At 39.9% G+C, this 18,344-nt stretch overlaps 1 protein-coding gene across 1 annotated transcript; it reads left to right on the forward strand.

Moving 5' to 3' along the window:
* The first annotated feature begins 2,207 nt into the window (after positions 1–2,207).
* Positions 2,208–12,047, forward strand: ctsd (cathepsin D). The gene is made up of 9 exons (XM_061764864.1): positions 2,208–2,383; positions 4,828–4,984; positions 6,016–6,139; positions 6,239–6,357; positions 6,449–6,648; positions 9,268–9,390; positions 10,354–10,498; positions 11,160–11,258; positions 11,535–12,047. Exons 1-9 carry the CDS (start codon positions 2,322–2,324, stop codon positions 11,694–11,696), a joined length of 1,191 nt encoding a protein of 396 aa, XP_061620848.1. The 5' UTR covers positions 2,208–2,321; the 3' UTR covers positions 11,697–12,047.
* The last annotated feature ends 6,297 nt before the right edge of the window (positions 12,048–18,344 follow it).

The raw sequence follows: 18,344 nt of genomic DNA on the forward strand, positions 1-18,344 counted from the left end.
TTTTATTATTCCATTGTTTCATCCTCGTTTGTTACATTATATTCTAGTTTCTAAAGGTGGTGAATTTGGAGTTGTCATTTGGTCGTAGCTATAATCATCAAAATTATACATGAATAAAAAAATCCTGAAATATTTCAGTGTGTGCTGCATCTCTATTATATGAGTTTCCCTTTTTACATTGAACTACTTAACTAAATTAAGCTTTTGACATTATTATAATTTATTGAGATGTACCAGTACGGCAGCTTGTGTAATGTGTTTGTCAACTTTGGAGAATGGCATAAACCCACATTTTCATGGAGCTGCTTGACGGGGTCTACATCGCTGCCCCCTTCATTACTCGACATACGCCTCGAAGACTCGGCACAACCCGTAACATCACTAAACCATACATTATTTCTTGTAAAGGAATAATTTTTTGAGCAGTTAAGGAAATTTTGATAATTTCCCACGGCACACCTGAAGATTGCTCATGGTGCACTGGTTGGGAATCACTGTTATAGAGAGCGAGAACTACAAAGTGTTGGTTTCTCAGTGCTTTGGTGAAAGTAGCATGTATTTTCAAGTCAGTTCGGTTTAAGTCCAAGTAAAGTCATGAGTCATTGCTATTTAAGCCCAAGTCGAGTTGCAAGTCTTTTAACATTTTGTCGAGTCAAGTCTAAAGACATCAAATTCATGACTCGAGTCCACACCTCTGTGCTAAGATACTGTATATTCTAAGGAAGTGTGTTTTGATAAGTCAGTGTGTTTTAATAAGTTGAAATGTGTTTAAAGTGTAACCAAACAGGAGCAAGATGTCTTGTAAATTTGACATCACAGAGAAGTCTTGTTTAGCAAGCCTGACAAAGAATGAATGAATTAAAAAAATTGCAAAATACGTGAAATCAGGCGTCAAATTGGTTAAGAATTGAGAGACTCTTTTAGCTTGCGGATATTTTCATGGCCAATTGCACGCTACAGTATAATGGTAGAACTGGGTGAAGTTATTTATGAACAAGCAGTGCAATTCCACTGAATGCCTACTGCATGGAATAAGGGCGCTTGTTTTTTTTGTTTTTTTTTTAGATCAGGAAAATTTAGAAGGTAAAGAGTTTTAAGCCATAACACAACAATTCAGTAATATATTGTTTTCAGTCTTTGCACGTTTTTAGCACTTCAAATATGTGTAATGTATTCAGAAACAAAACATGAAAATAAGCTTGGTTGGGAAGGGTTAAACAAAATTTTGTATACGGTTTTTAACGGTGGCCGACGGGCAAGTCCCATCAGGAGGACCGGTGAGCGTTGTGTGGCTCTGGAATGACGCAAGACGAAAAACACATATGCAGATAAAACTACAAAAGAAAAATGCTGCAAGGTAAAAATGCAGTAATTACAGAAAACAACTGCAAAATGAAAATGCTACAAGATACAAATGCTGTAATCACACAAAACAACAGCAAAAGAAAATGCTGCAAGTATAAAAACGCTGCAATCACAGAAAACTGTAAAAGAAAAATGCTGCAATCATAAAAAAACAACAACAACAACGCACAAAAATCCCACAACAACTCCAAGAGAGAAACACACAAAACGCATGTACAAATCCCAAAACAACTGCGAGAGAAATCCTTCAAATTCACGCAACACAACGATAGTCCGCCAGGCCACTAAGGGGCGCGACCTCCAAGATGGACCGGTCCTGTGCGACCAGGGACACAGCAGATATGTATAGGTCCAAATGACGTGCCCATTTTTAACTCCACGCCGACGTGCGTCGACGGCGAGAAAACCAAAAGACCAAAGATGCCGGCACATTGTGCCGTATACGGTTGCGCAATACACCGTACAGTTACAACAAGGATACTCGGAGTCCGTTTCACACACACACACATATATATATCTATAAATATATATATCTATGTATATATTTGTTGTTGTTGCTTTTTTATCCAATGTTGCAAATTGATTGCATATGGTTTGGCGTTGACAAAACAGTAACGCTCATGAAAATCAGTTGAGAAATGAGCAAGTTAAACGACTTAATGTCAATGTCCATCCATAGCCTTTTATAGGACCGATGAGTCGATGGCATTGTTTCATATCGCTGATTGTGTCAACGATTTTTCAACAGTACAATCTATTCACTATCTTTGAAGTGACGTTCACAGTGCGACTGAGTAGTGGATGCTCCCATTGTGTAGCGGAACACAAACACAGCATAAGCCTCACTCACATGACTCGGTCACCTGATAAAAGTCGGGTTTTTTTGTTTCTCACCAAAGCGTCCAATTGCTCAGTCATTGTTGCGACTTCGGATTCGCAACTTTCCGAGCACGATAATGAGGAGTTTTTATCTGTTTCTTTTGTCGGCGTCAGTCTTGTCGAGCGACGCGATTGTTAGGTAAGAAAATCTAATTGTTGAACGTGTTGTTGTTTAGATGCTCAGTCATTCGAGTTAGCCCTGTTAGCACTGTTTCTTTGAAACGCACAAGAAGGGACGAATGGGCATGTTGCACACATTATACTGTTTATTTTCTGACAGTATTAACTGTGTACAGCAGGCTTTTGTTACGAGGTGCGGTAATGCGTAGCTTTCTGTTGGAGCCATGTTTAGTTTTTCTAATTCAGAAGCGTATGCTTAAATTGTATTTGATGTACTGAGTGTTGGTCGTCAGTGTAATAGCGAAAACCCCGGATAATAAAAAAACAACACTGATTAGTTAATGATTTAAAAAAAAAAAAAAAAAAAGCATTTACAACGCATTAAATATTCAGTCTCCTCCAAAAGATTTGGAACGGCAAGGTCATTCCATTTGTTTTTGTTGTATTCCGAAGACATTTGGGTTTCAGATCCAAAGATAATTATGAGTCAAAGGTTCAGAATTCCACCATTTATTTCATGCTATTTACATCTAGATGTGTTAAACAACACAGGACAGCGCACCTTTTGTTTGAAGCCACCCACTTTTCAAGTGAGCAAACTTATTGGAACATGTGGCTGATTGATGTTTGTAGTTGATCAGGTGTTGCCTTTTAGGTTGATTGCTTAAACATTAGTGCTTGTTTTTGGCTTTGGGTTTCACCTGTGAAAAATGCATTTGTTAAGCAAACATGAACCCCAGAGAGCCGTCTATGGGAGAAAAGCAAACTATTTTGAAACTGAGAGAGAAGGGAAAATCAATCAGAGCTATTGCACAAACATTGGGTGGGCGTAGCCAGTACAACAATTTGGAATGTCCTGAAAAGGAGAAACTACTGGTGTACTGAGCAACAGACTTCGAACAGGTCGGCCAAGGGTATAAACAGCAGTTGATGACAGAAACATTATGAGAGCTGTGAAGAAACACCCAAAGACAACGGTCAGTGACACCACTGCCAACCTCTCCTGGGCAGGGGTAAAGATATCACAATCCATTGTTCGAAGAATACTTCGAGAGAAGAAATATACAGGCCATACCACAAGATGCAAAACACTCATCAGCAAAAAGAATTGTGAGGCCAGTTGGATTTTGCAAAGAAGTACAGAGATGAGCCACAAACATTTTGGAACAATGTTTTATGGACTGATGAGACCATGATTAACCTCTACCAAAGTGATGGAAAGGCCAAAGTATGGCGAAAGAAAGGGTCTGCTTATGATCCAAAACACACAAGCTCATCTGTGAAGCATGGTGGAAGTAATGTCATGGCTGCTTCTGGAACGGGCTCACTAGTCTTTATTGATGATGTAAATCATGACAGTACCACCAGAATGAATTCTGAAGTCTACAAAACCATCTTGTCTGGCAACTTACAGAAAAATGCATCCAAACTAATAGGGAGAAGCTTCATCATGCAACAAGACAATGACCCAAAACACTCTGCCAACACAACACAACAAAGAACTTCATCAGGGGAAAAAAAGTGGAAGGTGTTAGACTGGACCTTAACCCAATAGAGCATGCATTTTACCTCCTGAAGAGGAGACTGAAGGGAGAAACCCCTAGAAACAAACAAGAACTGAAAGAGGCTGCAGTAAAGACCTGGAAAAGCATTTCAAATGAAGAACAGTGTGGTGAAGTCAGTGGGTCGCAGGGTCGATGCAGTTATTGCAAGTAAGGGTTATGCTACCAAATATTAAGTTATTCACTTTAAGTTAATTGAATGTCTGTTCCAATACATTTGCTCACTTGAAAAGTGGGTGGGTTCAAACAAAAGGTGCCCAGTCCTGAGTTGTTTAACATCTAGATGTAAATACTATGAAATGAAAGCTGGAATTCTCAACTTTCGTCTCATAGTCATCTTTTGATCTGAAACCCCAATGTCTTCAGTATGGAACAAAAATAAAGGAATTGACCTTGCCGTTCCAATACTTTTGGAGGGGACAGTAGATTTTGGTGAAAACCGATCAGTTTTCTGACATTAAGCCATGTTAAGCTTTTTTTACGCTTATGTACAGTGTATTAGACTGTCCCCAATTTGTAAATGCCTCAGAACAAGCCGTAGTCCATCACAAACATACACTAACACAGTAGCAAAGTCACAACTACAGTCAATATTTGTATATAAAGTAGTCATAAACCATACATATAAAACAATCAAATGCAAAATACTCGTAAGTTCGGCCGTAACTAAGCTTGTTGTGACTACATATTCTCACATTGCGGCCTATTGGTAACCTCAGTCATGTGTCATCATAAACCTGTATTGAAACATTATGTAGAATATTTTGTGGAGAGAGTTGTTGTCGGTCAAAACTGAAAGGCCGTCTGTTAAGTTTATGTATACATTTTCAATTACATTTTAGGTATCAGATGCTTTGTAGCCAGATGACAAAATGAACACAATTCTTGTTCTCTGATACAGAATTCCCTTAAAGAAATTCCGCTCCATCAGGCGCGAATTGACCGACTCAGGGAGGACTGCAGAGGGGCTTGTGGCCAACAAGCACTCCCTCAAGTACAACTTTGGCTTTCCCTCTAGTACTGGACCAACTCCTGAGACCCTAAAGAACTACCTGGATGTAGGCATCCCACTCTTACAAATTTTTCTTTGTGATCTTTTTCCTCTTCACACTTATTACTTTTACCTCCCAAGTCCCTAGTTATGTTTATCCTAACGTGTTTTACCAGTGTTATACATAAGAACGGTTAGAGTACACAGTCGCAGTGGACATAATGAAATTCCTAACTGTTTTGATGTTGAAACTTGGAACAAGGTTTTGGGTTTGAGCTCCATGCTGATACTCTTTCAACATGATTTTGTGTCAAGTACTGACTCACAAAGCAAAGGAACTGGCAGTTAAATGTGAGTGTTGAAACTCAACCACCAAAGGAAATACTTTATCATCATCTTTGGAGAAAAAACATGGACCCATTACCATAAAATCACTGACCTCTAGATATCGCTAGGGGTAAGAAGTTAAGTCACGTTTTGCGGGCTAACAGATTAATCAACTAAAGCCATGGTTTTCGAAGAGGGGGGTCTCTGGACACTTGGGCCTCCGGGAGCAATAGGTTAGGGATCCATGAAATTAAAGTGCAACAAAAGCATACAGTTATGGAATATTCAAGTTTATCTATTTTATTATTTTTTTTACATTTATTTCTATAAGGCTAAGACATTTAAAATGCAAATGGTTCATATAACATCCAGAGAACCTCTGAAGTATTGCATATAGAAAGAGGAACTTTAATGGATTTCAGTAACTTGGAATACATTTTGCAATGGCCTTTGACACAACTGTGTTTTGGTCACATGAAACGGACATTTTTGTCAGCTAAGGAGTTTTGTAAAGAAATCTCTGTTGGATTGGCCATGACTTGGACTGCGTGACCTGCTTTCTCTTAACAGTCGCAGATGCAAACAGCCACACCGTCTCATATTGCTGATGAGAATAGAACAGACTGAGCTATATTTATTTCTAATCGTTCAAAGTACATTTCTAGCTGAATTAGCTCTACAATGATTTCTGTTTAGACCAGTTCGAAATGCGTCATTGCAAGATTCCAAGATTATTCTGTAAAATTTTAATAAGTCTTATGTTGCCACCAGGCCCAATATTACGGCGAGATTGGCCTGGGCACACCCCCTCAGCCCTTCACTGTGGTCTTTGACACTGGTTCTTCCAACCTGTGGGTTCCATCCATCCACTGCTCCCTCCTTGACATCGCTTGCTGTAAGTCATTTTTCATATGAAAAAGCACCTCTATAAGTCAGGCTGTTAAATCTCATTCATTCACTCAAACCTGTTTTATATATATATATTTTTTTGTAGTGCTTCATCACAAATATAACTCTGCCAAGTCCAGCACGTATGTAAAGAATGGCACTTCTTTTGCGATCCAGTACGGAAGCGGCAGTTTGTCGGGCTACCTCAGTCAGGACACGTGTACCGTAAGCTTGAAACATGAAGCTGTATCAAGTAAATGATATTTCGATCAGAAAAATGAATTTCTTCAGCTTCTTTGCTCGTTCACCTTTCTAGATCGGAGCCATAGCTGTGGAGAACCAGCTCTTTGGGGAGGCTATAAAGCAGCCCGGGGTGGCTTTTATTGCTGCCAAGTTCGACGGGATCCTGGGCATGGCCTATCCACGCATCTCTGTGGATGCTGTAGCGCCAGTCTTTGACAACATCATGAGCCAGAAGAAGGTGGAGCAGAACGTGTTCTCATTCTACCTGAACAGGTGAGGAACATACCTTCATGGCATTGTACTGAAATGGTAGGGAACATAATCGTGTTAAAAGAACATGTTTATGTGATGTTTGTTTAAAAAAAAAAAGAAACAAATTGGAAATAAGCACATTACTTTCAATCTAATGGAGGAAATGCAAAAAAAAAAAAAAGCTAATTTGTTTCATTTGTGTGTACACTCTAAAAATAACACATTGTTGACGCACCGGTTGATTTTAATTTTTTGGTACAAACCTGCCACTGGTTAAAAACTGAGTAAGCTCTAACTGACAATTTCTCAGTTACATTCTACAGCAAAAGCCATGGTTAGCAGAAAAACATGGGATACAAAAAACATCTCATATCTATTGGAAAAAATATGAAAATGGGAAAGTACAGAAAATAGTAAAAAAACATATATATATATATATATACACACACACAGTGGGTGTGGAGAGTATTCAAACCCCCTTAAATGTTTCATCTTTGTTATATTGCAGCCATTTGCTAAAATCATTTAAGTTCATTTTCCCCCATATTGACAGAAAAAAACGGAATTGTTGAAACTTTTGCAAATTTATTAAAAAAAGAGTGAAATATCACACAGCCATAAGTATTCAGACCCTTTGCTCTGACACTCATATATTTAACTCGGGTCATGTCCATTTCTTCTGATCATCATTAAAATGGTTCTATACCTTCATTGGAGTCTAGCTGTGTTTGATTATTCTGATTGGACTTGATTTGGAAAGCTTCACACGTCTATATAAGACCTTACACCTCACAGTGCATGTCGGACCAAATTAGAATCATGAGGTCAAAGGAAGTGCCTGAGGAGCTCAGAGACAGAATTGTGGCAAGGCACAGATCTGGCCAAGGTTACAAAAAAGGTTTCAGCTGAACTTAAGGTTCCAAAGAGCACAATGGCCTCCATAATCCTTAAATGGAAGACGTTTGGGACGATCAGAACTCTTCCTAGAGCTGGTCGTCCGGCCAAACTGAGCAATTGGGGTAGAAGAGCCTTGGTGAGAGAGGTAAAGAAGAACCCAAAGATCACTGTGGCTGAGCTCCATAGATGCAGTTGGGAGATGGGAGAAAGTGCTAGAAAGTCAACCATCACTGCAGCCCCCCACCAGTCGGGGCTTTATGGCAGAGTGGCCCGACGGAAACCTCTCCTCAGTGCAAGACACATGAAAGCGCGCATGGAGTTTGCTAAAACACACCCGAAGGACTCCAAGATGGTGAGAAATAAGATTCTCTGGTCTGATGAGACCAAGATGGAACTTTTTGGCCTTAATTCTAAGCGGTATGTGTGGAGAAAACCAGGAACTGCTCATCACCTGTCCAATACAGTGCCAACAGTGAAGCATGGTGGTGGCAGCATCATGCTATGGGTGTGTTTTTCAGCTGCAGGGACAGGACGACTGGTTGCAATCGAAGGAAAGATGAATGCGGGAAAGTACAGAAATATCCTGGACGAAAACCTTCTCCAGAGTGCTCAGGACCTCAGACTGGGCCGAAGATTCACCTTCCAACAAGACAATGACCCTAAACACACAGCTAAAATAATGGAGTGGCTTCAGAACAACTCCGTGACTGTTCTTGAATGACCCAGCCAGAGCCCTGACTTAAACCCAATTGAGAATCTCTGGAAAGACCTAAAAATGGCTGTCCACCAACATTCACCATCCAACCTGACAGAATTGGAGATGATCTGCAAGGAGGAATGGCAGAGGATCCCCAAATCCAGGTGTGAAAGACTCATGGCTATATTAGCTCAAAAGGGTGCTTCTACGAAATACTGAGCAAAGGGTCTGAATACGTATGGCTGTGTGATATTTCAGTTTTTCTTTTTTAATAAATCTGCAAACATTTCAACATTTCAGTTTTTTTCTGTCAATATGGGGTGCTTTGTGTACAACTTAAATGATTTTAGCAGATTGCTGCAATATAACAAAGTGAAAAATTGAAGGCCTCTTTATAGGCCGACGAGGCCCGCATGGCATCACGTGACTGACGAATTGCCCCATTTGGCGCGCACACAGCAAAAATAGTTGCTGCGCGTCGAACGCTGCGGCGATCATCTCTCATGATTGCTCCGTTTTAGTTTTAGTCCCCTTGGTTCCACATACCACCGCCGCCTTCTTGATCGATTTTGCAGCATAATTAAAGGGATCTTCTGGGTATCTCTGTCAATTTGTTCTAGCAGACACTGTTCCACGGTCGCCATTGTTGTTGCTTTGTTCCTTGTTACTGAAAGGAAAGTAAAAACTGCTACCGAAAATGGCCAAAAAAATTGCAGAGGGAACTCCACTCTGTGGTGTCCTAGCCAATACCAGCCGTAGTGACACCCCCGACTTGGAGGTGAACTGCAGTACATTTTAAAAACTGCATGCGTGGGTTGCGCTCGAGTATTAAGGTAAACTACGCGAGGGACAGCCGCAGGGACCTCAGCGCGGCCGCCATCCATGCGAGTATAAACCTCCAGCCTTGTCACAAAGCGAGATGGCCATCAAGTCTGTACAAGTTAACTTGTAGTTTGTGTTATCTAATCCTTGTATTTCTTGACCTAAATACTAATTAGTTCAAGTCTCACAAACAAGTAATGAGAGTTTATATGGATCTGCTTTAGGAACCCTGATACTGAACCAGGTGGCGAGCTGCTGCTGGGAGGAACGGACCCCAAATACTACACTGGTGATTTCAGCTATGTCAACGTCACCCGTCAAGCCTACTGGCAGATCCACATGGACTCGTAAGTGCTCTGATGCTCCTGGTCAGTCAGACAAATCACTAAGGGGGCGGCGAGTGTAAAGTGTAGTGCGCAGGTGCTTTGAGTTTAGTCGATGATTAGTGTGTGACACTCAGTTTAAAACATTTATGGCCTGCAAAATTTGGGCTGATTTCATCACGGTATTCTAATTTTTTGAATTCCTGATTTTGTGGGTTTTATGAGCTGGAAGCCCAAATTGTGTAAAAATAAACAAATACTTTAAATTGTGTGCCCTGAATCTATAATTTATGAAAGTTTAACTTTTTGAATGGAACTAATGGAAATAAACCTTTCCATGATATTCAGATTTTTTTGGAAAGGGTCTGTATATATATATATGTGTGTGTGTGTGTGTGTGTTTTCATAAATCGCACTTGTTCCAAACTGCCAAGCTCGCGCACGCCGAGCCACAGAAATGCCTCCAAAGGACCATATATGGTAGCAACAATCCCTTTACGAATGCAGGGCTCTTTAAAGAAGAGAAAATGAATAGCTCCACGAGACTGACATTGATTGGGGAACTTGTCAGAAAAGTGGCAATGTAACACAGCTGTAATTTAACTTTATGGGTTACAGAAACAAACCAAAAAAGAACTTTGAAATAAATAATTCAGGAGTCACCAACAATATGAAAAAATGATGTGGGACATTCGGAAAATTCAACCGCTGCTGTTAATTCTAACAATCACAGTCTCGGAAATATAAATAAATGGTTTGACATCAAACTCAATGCCAAAAAAATGTGCCCACAGATGAGAAGTATCGTTAATTAACGGGCAGGACGTAATTATTGCAAGCGTTATTGGGGACACATCATGAAAACTATGAAGTATTCTCAACAATGGATGCGTACGCACGCTTGATAAATGAGCTCACCTGCGACCCTAATGAGGATAAGCAGTATAGAAGATGGTTGGATGATATTTACTGGTGTGTGCATTTCAGGTTGCAAGTGGGCAGCCAGCTGAGTTTGTGCAAAGGCGGTTGTGAAGCTATCGTGGACACTGGCACATCTCTGATCACCGGCCCGGCTGCAGAGGTCAGGGCTCTGCAGAAAGCCATCGGAGCCACTCCACTCATCCAGGGAGAGGTGAGATGGAACTTTGGGCCTATTGGTGATTTGATTTTTCAGATCCATCCAGTTCACCATCTAAACACTGAGCGATCAATGCCAGTTAGCGTTTGAAATCGGGCCGCTGTGAAGAATTAGGAGTGTAGCCTCTAACCAAAGGGCCACCATCACTTTTTAAGGCTTTGAGATTTGCAAAAAAAAGGGAAACCACACTCAAAGTATTCTGTATTATTACGATTACTGTCAACGTGTTGTGTGTGCATGTTGAAATTGCAAAATAAATATTGTTGTTAAAGCTCCATATAAAATAAATAAATAAATAAAAAACCGATACACCAATCTATGGCCAAAATGCTCACCAAGAGGGCTGATTTAATGTGACCAATATCGATAAATATAGTGTTTTTGAATTCAGGGGACTTGTACTATATGTAATAAAGGAAACTTTAAGAAATTAGGAGTGCATTTGTTTTTCTGTTGGAGAGCTTTTAGGAATTACAAATGAACATTTAATGACCAAACATTAAAAAAATGTTGTCGAGGAAGGAGGCTGAGTGTTTAGTAATAAATGCAAAATATGACTATGAAATCATGATATAATACATTTTTTATGTTCATCTTGTGACACACAAGCTGTCTTGTGTGTCAGACGTGTAAAACATTCGCATTTGTCTTTCAGTACATGGTGAATTGTGATAAGATCCCTTCACTGCCTGTAATCACTTTCAATGTGGGCGGCCAGTCCTATAAGCTGACTGGAGACGACTATGTCCTTAAGGTGAGAACATGTGTATCTCTTTCTTGTCCAGCAGGGGCCAACAGAGATTGGCCAAATGCTAAATAATTCAACTCTTGTGAACCAGTGTGACATCACCAGAAGAAAAACAGATGCAGCCTTGTTTCATTTAACAAAGTCATGAGGGGGCAGCTTTGTTATTCAGAGAGATTAGTTGTTTCTGATTCCTGTTACAAGCTGTGTGCCAACTTTGGGATTTTGGCATATTTATTCCAAAATGCCAAAACAGCACACCCTGATTGAGTCTCTAAACTGCAGGTGAGCCAAGCTGGAAAGACCATTTGTCTGAGTGGCTTCATGGGTCTGGACATCCCTCCCCCAGCTGGCCCACTGTGGATTCTGGGAGACGTCTTCATCGGCCAGTACTACACAGTGTTTGATCGAGAGAACAACAGGGTTGGCTTTGCAAAGTCCAAATAAGTACAAAAGAGCTGAATACACATGGCGGTACAGTGCTAAAAATCCACATTTTGAAAGGCATAGGTATATACCTGTGCTGCACAACTTTTGTTGCTTTGTAATCAAACCCCATTTAGCAAACGGCTATGTGTAGAGGTGTCTCGCACTCCACTGAAACGGTTGATTAGTGTTTTTAGAAGTGATGGGTGTGCTGCTTACGAAAGATGAGCTGGTTTTCATTTTCATCAGGGATTTGTTTTAAACTGTCACCTTAATTAAATGCAGTTTTAGGGAAAGGTGACCCTCTACTACTGACTGGGAAGTATTTTATTGTGATTGCCCTGAATACCTAAATAAACACAATTAAAATGATCATGAGTGTTTATTTCGTGATGTGAAAATTGTTTTAAAAAGACTACAAGAGCAGTCAATGTCTGGCTACAAGGCTGTATGGAATAGCTGAACATCTAAAGTATTGTTAAATTGTATGCAAAGTAGGAAGATTAACTAGTTTAATAACATGTTTACTCCTTCAGCTAATCAAAGCATTTCGTGCTTGTTGGTTAATACACAATCTAAGTTATTAAAGATTAAACTGAGTTGCAGGACATTAAGCAATTTGGACCAAGGTGATCTTTTGTCTATTTTATTTGTAAACAACAATGTATACACAACCATGGTTTAACGTGTGTGTGTATGTTTCTGTACTACTATCCTCACTAGAGTCGTGGGCGTGGCTATCCCAGCTATCTTCGGGTGAGAGGCAGGGTACACCCTGAACTAGTCGCCAGCCAATCACAGGGTACATATAAACAAACAACCATTTACATTCACACCTACGGACAATTTAGTCTTCAATCAACCTACCACGCATGTTTTTGGGGTGTGGGAGGAAACCGGAGTACTTGGAGAAAGCCCATGCGGGCACGATTACCCAAGTAATCCATAAATTCAAAGAAAGTAGAACAAAGAAGCTCAAATTATGTGTAGTAATGTGAAATGACACAGGGAAAAGGTATTGAACACACCAACTGCTATTTATTTAACACTTTGTACAAAAGCCTTTGGTTGCAATGACAGCTTCAAGATGCCTCCTGTATGGAGAAACTAGTCACACACATTGCTCTGGTGTGATTTTGGCCCATTCCTCCTCACAAGCAGTCTTCAAATCTTGGTTCTGTGGGCGTCTTTTATGGACCTTGAGTTTCAGTTCTTTCCATAGATTTTCGATTGGATTCAAGTCAGGTGATTGGCTAGGCATTTCTAGCAACCTTTTTTTTCCCTTCTTTCTTTCTTTGAAACCAATTGAGAGTTTTCTTGCCAGTATGTTTTGGATCATTATCCTGATTAAATATCCACCCTTGTTTAATTTTCATCATCCCTGTATATGGCAGCAGATGTTTGTCAAGAATCTCTGTACATTTACCCATTCATCATTCCTTCAATGCGTGTTGAGCGTGCATACAGGCCGTGGGGGCGGAGTACATTACTGTTTTCCTTGTGACAACAGTACCTGCAAATTCCATATCTTTTTGAAGCTCTCCACAGGTGGTCCTTGGCTCTTGGACAACTCTTGTGATTTTTCTTTGCACTCCTCTGTCAGAAATCTTGCGAGGAGCACCTGATCGAGGCAAATTTATGGTGGTATGATTGGCTTTCAACTTACGTATTATGGCCCCAACCGTGCTCACTGGAACTTTTAGAAACTTAGATATGCGCCTGCAACCAATGTCATCGTTATGTTTTGCAGCAATTAGTTTTCGATGGTCTTTAGACAGCTCTCTGCTCTTACCCATCATGAGATATGTCTTGATCCACACCTTGGCAATGAAACGTTTTTGTAGGCCATCAATTAGGACTGAACCAGCTGATATTCATTTGCACTGAAAAGGTGCTGGATTGCTGTTTGATTATTGATAGATTTTAGGTGTTGTCTTGGCCTTCCATGCCTTTTTGCACCTCCCTTCATGTGTTCAATACTTTTTCCCTGTGTCATTTCACATTTTTACACACAACTTAATTTCTAATCTTATTTGTTCTACTTTCTTTGTATGTATGCATTACTTGGTTGTGCCCAACATCTGGTGAAATTTTCAGGGCAATAGCACCTTTAAAAGTACATTTAGTGAGAAAAATTGTGACGTTTTAAATACTTATTTCAGCCACTGTATATATACAGACCATTTCCCAAAAAAAATAATATCATGGAAAATGTCTTTATTTCCACAATTCCATTAAAAAAGTTAAACTTTTCATAGATTATACAATTTAAACAATTTCAAATATATTTATTTTTACATAATTTGGGTTTCAGCTAATAAAACCCACAAAATCAGGAATTCAAAAAATACTGTGAAGAAATCAGCCCAAATTTTGCAGGCCATAAATGTTTTAATCTGTCACACACCAATCATCTACTAAACTCAAAGCACCTGAACTGGTTTCCCAAGTGTCATTAAATTGCTTCAGTTTGGTTCAATTGTCTCAGTTGGGCACAATCTGGGGAAGACTGCAGACTTGACAACTGGCCAGGAGACCATCATTGATACCCTCCAAAGGATGGGTAAGCCACAAAAGTTCATAGCTAAGGAGGGTGGTTGTTCACAGAGTTCAGTGTCCAAACATCAATGGAAGGACAAAATGTGGCAGGAGAAGATGCACCAGCAAGAGATGACCGTGGGCTTCAGCGGATTATCATAGACAGAAGATTCAAGAATGTAGCCGAGATACAGAAAGAGTGGAACGAGGCAGGAGTCACAGCTTCAAAAACCACCACATTTAGATGCATCTGGGAAATGGGCTACAACTGTCCTGAGGTGAAGCCACTTCTGAGCCTTAGCCAACAGGGCCAAGGAGAAGAAGGACTGGACTGTTGGCCAGTGGTCCTGGGTCCTCTTTTCCGATAAAAGTAAAGTGTGTCTTACATTCGGGAATCAAGGTCCAAGGGTTTGGAAGAAGACCGGTCCAAGGATTTGGAGGAAGACCGATCCAAGAAGAGAACCCAAGCTGCCTGAGGTCCAGTGTGAAATATCCACAGTCAGTCATGATTTGGGGTGTAATGTCCAGTGCAGGTGTTGGTAAACTCTGCTATCTTAAATCCTAGGTCACTGCAACAGTCTACCATAATATTTTAGAGGACTTCATGATTCCTTCTGCTGAGGATCGGTATGGAGATGCAGATTTCATCTTCCAGCAGGACTTGGCCCCTACCCATACCGCCAGAAGCACCAAAACCTGGTTTGATGCCCATGCCATCACAGTGCTTGACTGGCTAGCCAACTCGCCGGATCTAAACCCCATTGAGAATCTATGGGGTATTATCAAGAGGAAAAAGAGGAGCACCAGACCCAAGAACAAAGAAGAACTGACAGCAAGCATTAAGGAGATCTGGGTTTCCATACCTCCCAGGCAATGCCACAGGGTGATTGCCTCAATGTCACGGCGCATCGAGGCAGGGATTAAAGCAAAGCGATTCCCAACCAAGTATTGATTAACATATCGTTTTGAAAGTACCATTTATTGATTAATTTAATGGGACCCAAATTTCTTTTTTTTTTTTTTTTTCTACAAAAAACGAGTGGGGATTTCTTCAAAGTATTCTAATGTTTTGAATTCCTGATATCGTGGGTTTTATGAGCTGGAAGCCCAAATTATGTAAAAATAAACAAGTACTTGAAATTGTTTAAATTGTGGGCCGTGAATCTATAGTCTCTCAAACTTTAACTTTTTGAATGGAATTATTGAAATAAATAAACTCTTCCATGATATTAAATTTTTTTGGGGAAAGGGTGTGTGTGTATGTATGTATGTGTATGTGTATATATATATGTATATATATGTATATATATGTACACGTATATATATATGTATATGTATATATATATGTATATATATATATATATATATATATATATATGACATCTGATAGAGTTCAGCTTCTTCTCTCAGCTTCAAAATGGTTTGCTTTTTTTCCCCATAGACGGTTCTCAGGTCTTAATGTTTGCTTAACAGCAAATGCAGTTTTCACATGTGAAACCCAAAGCCAAAAACAAACACTGTTTAAGCAATCAATCTAAAACACAACACCTGAGCAAAGAGAAACACCCATCAGTCACATGTTCCAATACTTTTGCTCACTTGAAAAGTGGGTGGCCTCAAACAAAAGGTGCTCTGTCCTGAGTTGTTTAACACATCTAGATGTAAATACCATGAAATAAAAGCTGGAATTCTGAACTTTCGTCTCATATTCCATCTTTTGATCTGAAACCCAAATGTCTTCAGTATACAACAAAAACAAAGAAATTGACCTTTTGGAGGGGACTGTATGTATATGTGTATATGTATACAGTGGGGCAAAATAGTATTTAGTCAATTTAGAACTTTCGCCCATCTCCCGACTGCATCTCTGGAGCTCAGCCACAGTGATCTTTGGGTTCTTCTTTACCTCTCTCACCAAGGCTCTTCTCCCCCGATTGCTCAGTTTGGCCGGCCGGCCAGCTCTAAGAATGGTTCTGATCGTCCCAAACATCTTCCATTTAAGAATTACAGAGGCCACTATGCTATTAGGAACCTTAAGTGCAGCAGATTTCTTTTTGTAACCTTGGCCAGATCTGTGCCTTGCCACAATTCTGTCTCTGAGCTCTACAGGCAGTTCCTTTGACCTCATGACATGCACTGTGAGCTGTAAGGTCTTATATAGTCAGGTGTGTGGCTTTTCCTAATCAAGTCCAATCAGTATAATCAAACACAGCTGGACTCCAATGAAGGTGTAGAACCATCTCAAGGATGATCAGAAGAAATGGACAGCACCCGAGTTAAATATATGAGTGTCACAGCAAAGGGTCTGAATACTTATGGCTGTGTGATATTTCAGTTTTTCTTTTTTCATAAATCTCTCAAAAATTAAACAATTCCATTTTTTTCTGTGAATATGGGGTGCTGTGTGTACATTAATGAGGAAAAAAATGAACTTAAATGATTTTAGCAAATGGCTGAAATATAACAAAGAGTGAAAGATTTAAGGGGGTCTGAATACTTTCCCACTGTATGCAGTAGTCAACAAGCCAAGGGAAGGTTATCTAAAACACAATGACACGCGAATTGCAATACAACAAATTATATAAATTGGTCATTCTTTCTCTGCGGCCCAGTAAAAAATGCCTCACGGCCAGGTACCGGTCCGCGGACCGGTGGTTGGGGACGACTGCTCTAGAGGACATCTGCATGGAGGAATGGGCCAAAATACCAGCAACAGTGTGTGAAAACCTTGTGAAGACTTACAGAAAACGTTTGACCTCTGTCATTGCCCACAAAAGGTATATAACAAAGTATTGAGATGAACCTTTGGTGACCATAAATTTATTTTCCACCATAATTTGCTAATAATTTCTTTAAAAAAAAATTTTTTTTTAAATCAATGTGATTTTCTGGATTTATTTTTCTTTCTTCATTTTGTATCTCATCGGTGAGGTATACCTATGATGGAAATTACAGGCCTCTCTCCTCTTTTTAAGTGGGAGAACTTGCACAAATGGTGGCTGACTAAATACTTTTTTGCCCCACTGTATATGTATGTATAAATAAGACCTTATTTTGCTTCTAAATAGGTCTCTGGTTCTGTTTCCATCATCTTAAAGTTACTGGGCATTTAATCTTACTGAGTAAACTAATAATTAAACCAACATGCAATATAAGTATGTCCTCTGGGCTGTGTCTTTACACATGTCACTGGAATGAATTTGAACCTAAATTTAGCAAGGAATCTTTCTATTGAGCTGTTTATTAGCGAATATCTGTTCAATATTTAGATAACCTTCCCTTGGCTTGTTGACTACTGCATACAGTGGGAAAGTATTCAGACCCCCTTAAATCTTTCACTCTTTGTTATATTTCAGCCATTTGCTAAAATCATTTAAGTTCATTTTTTTCCTCATTAATGTACACACAGCACCCCATATTCACAGAAAAAAATGGAATTGTTTAATTTTTTGGAGATTTATTAAAAAAGAAAAACTTAAATATCACACAGCCATAAGTATTCAGACCCTTTGCTGTGACATTTTTATATTTAACTCAGGTGCTGTCCATTTCTTCTGATCATCCTTGAGATGGTTCTATACCTTCATTGGAGTCCAGCTGTGTTTGATTATACTGATTGGACTTGATTCGGAAAAGCCACACACCTGTCTATATAAGACCTTACAGCTCACAGTGCATGTCATGAGGTCAAAGGAACTGCCTGTAGAGCTCAGAGACAGAATTGTGGCAAGGCACAGATCTGGCCAAGGTTACAAAAAGAAATCTCCTGCACTTAAGGTTCCTAATAGCACAGTGGCCTCCGTAATCCTTAAATGGAAGATGTTTGGGACGATCAGAACCATTCTTAGAGCTGGCCGGCCGGCCAAACTGAGCAATCGGGGGAGAAGAGCCTTGGTGAGAGAGGTAAAGAAGAACCCAAAGATCACTGTGGCTGAGCTCCAGAGATGCAGTCGGGAGAAAGTTCTAGAAAGTCAACCATCACTGCAGCCCTCCACCAGTCGGGGCTTTATGGCAGAGTGGCTCGACGGAACCCTCTCCTCAGTGCAAGACACATGAAAGCCCATAAGGAGTTTGCTAAAAAAAAAAAAAAAAAAACACCTGAAGGACTCTAAGACGGTGAGAAATGAGATT

The sequence above is a fragment of the Phyllopteryx taeniolatus genome, unplaced genomic scaffold, assembly GCF_024500385.1.
Source record: "Phyllopteryx taeniolatus isolate TA_2022b unplaced genomic scaffold, UOR_Ptae_1.2 contig_24, whole genome shotgun sequence".
Taxonomy (NCBI): Eukaryota; Metazoa; Chordata; class Actinopteri; order Syngnathiformes; family Syngnathidae; genus Phyllopteryx; species Phyllopteryx taeniolatus.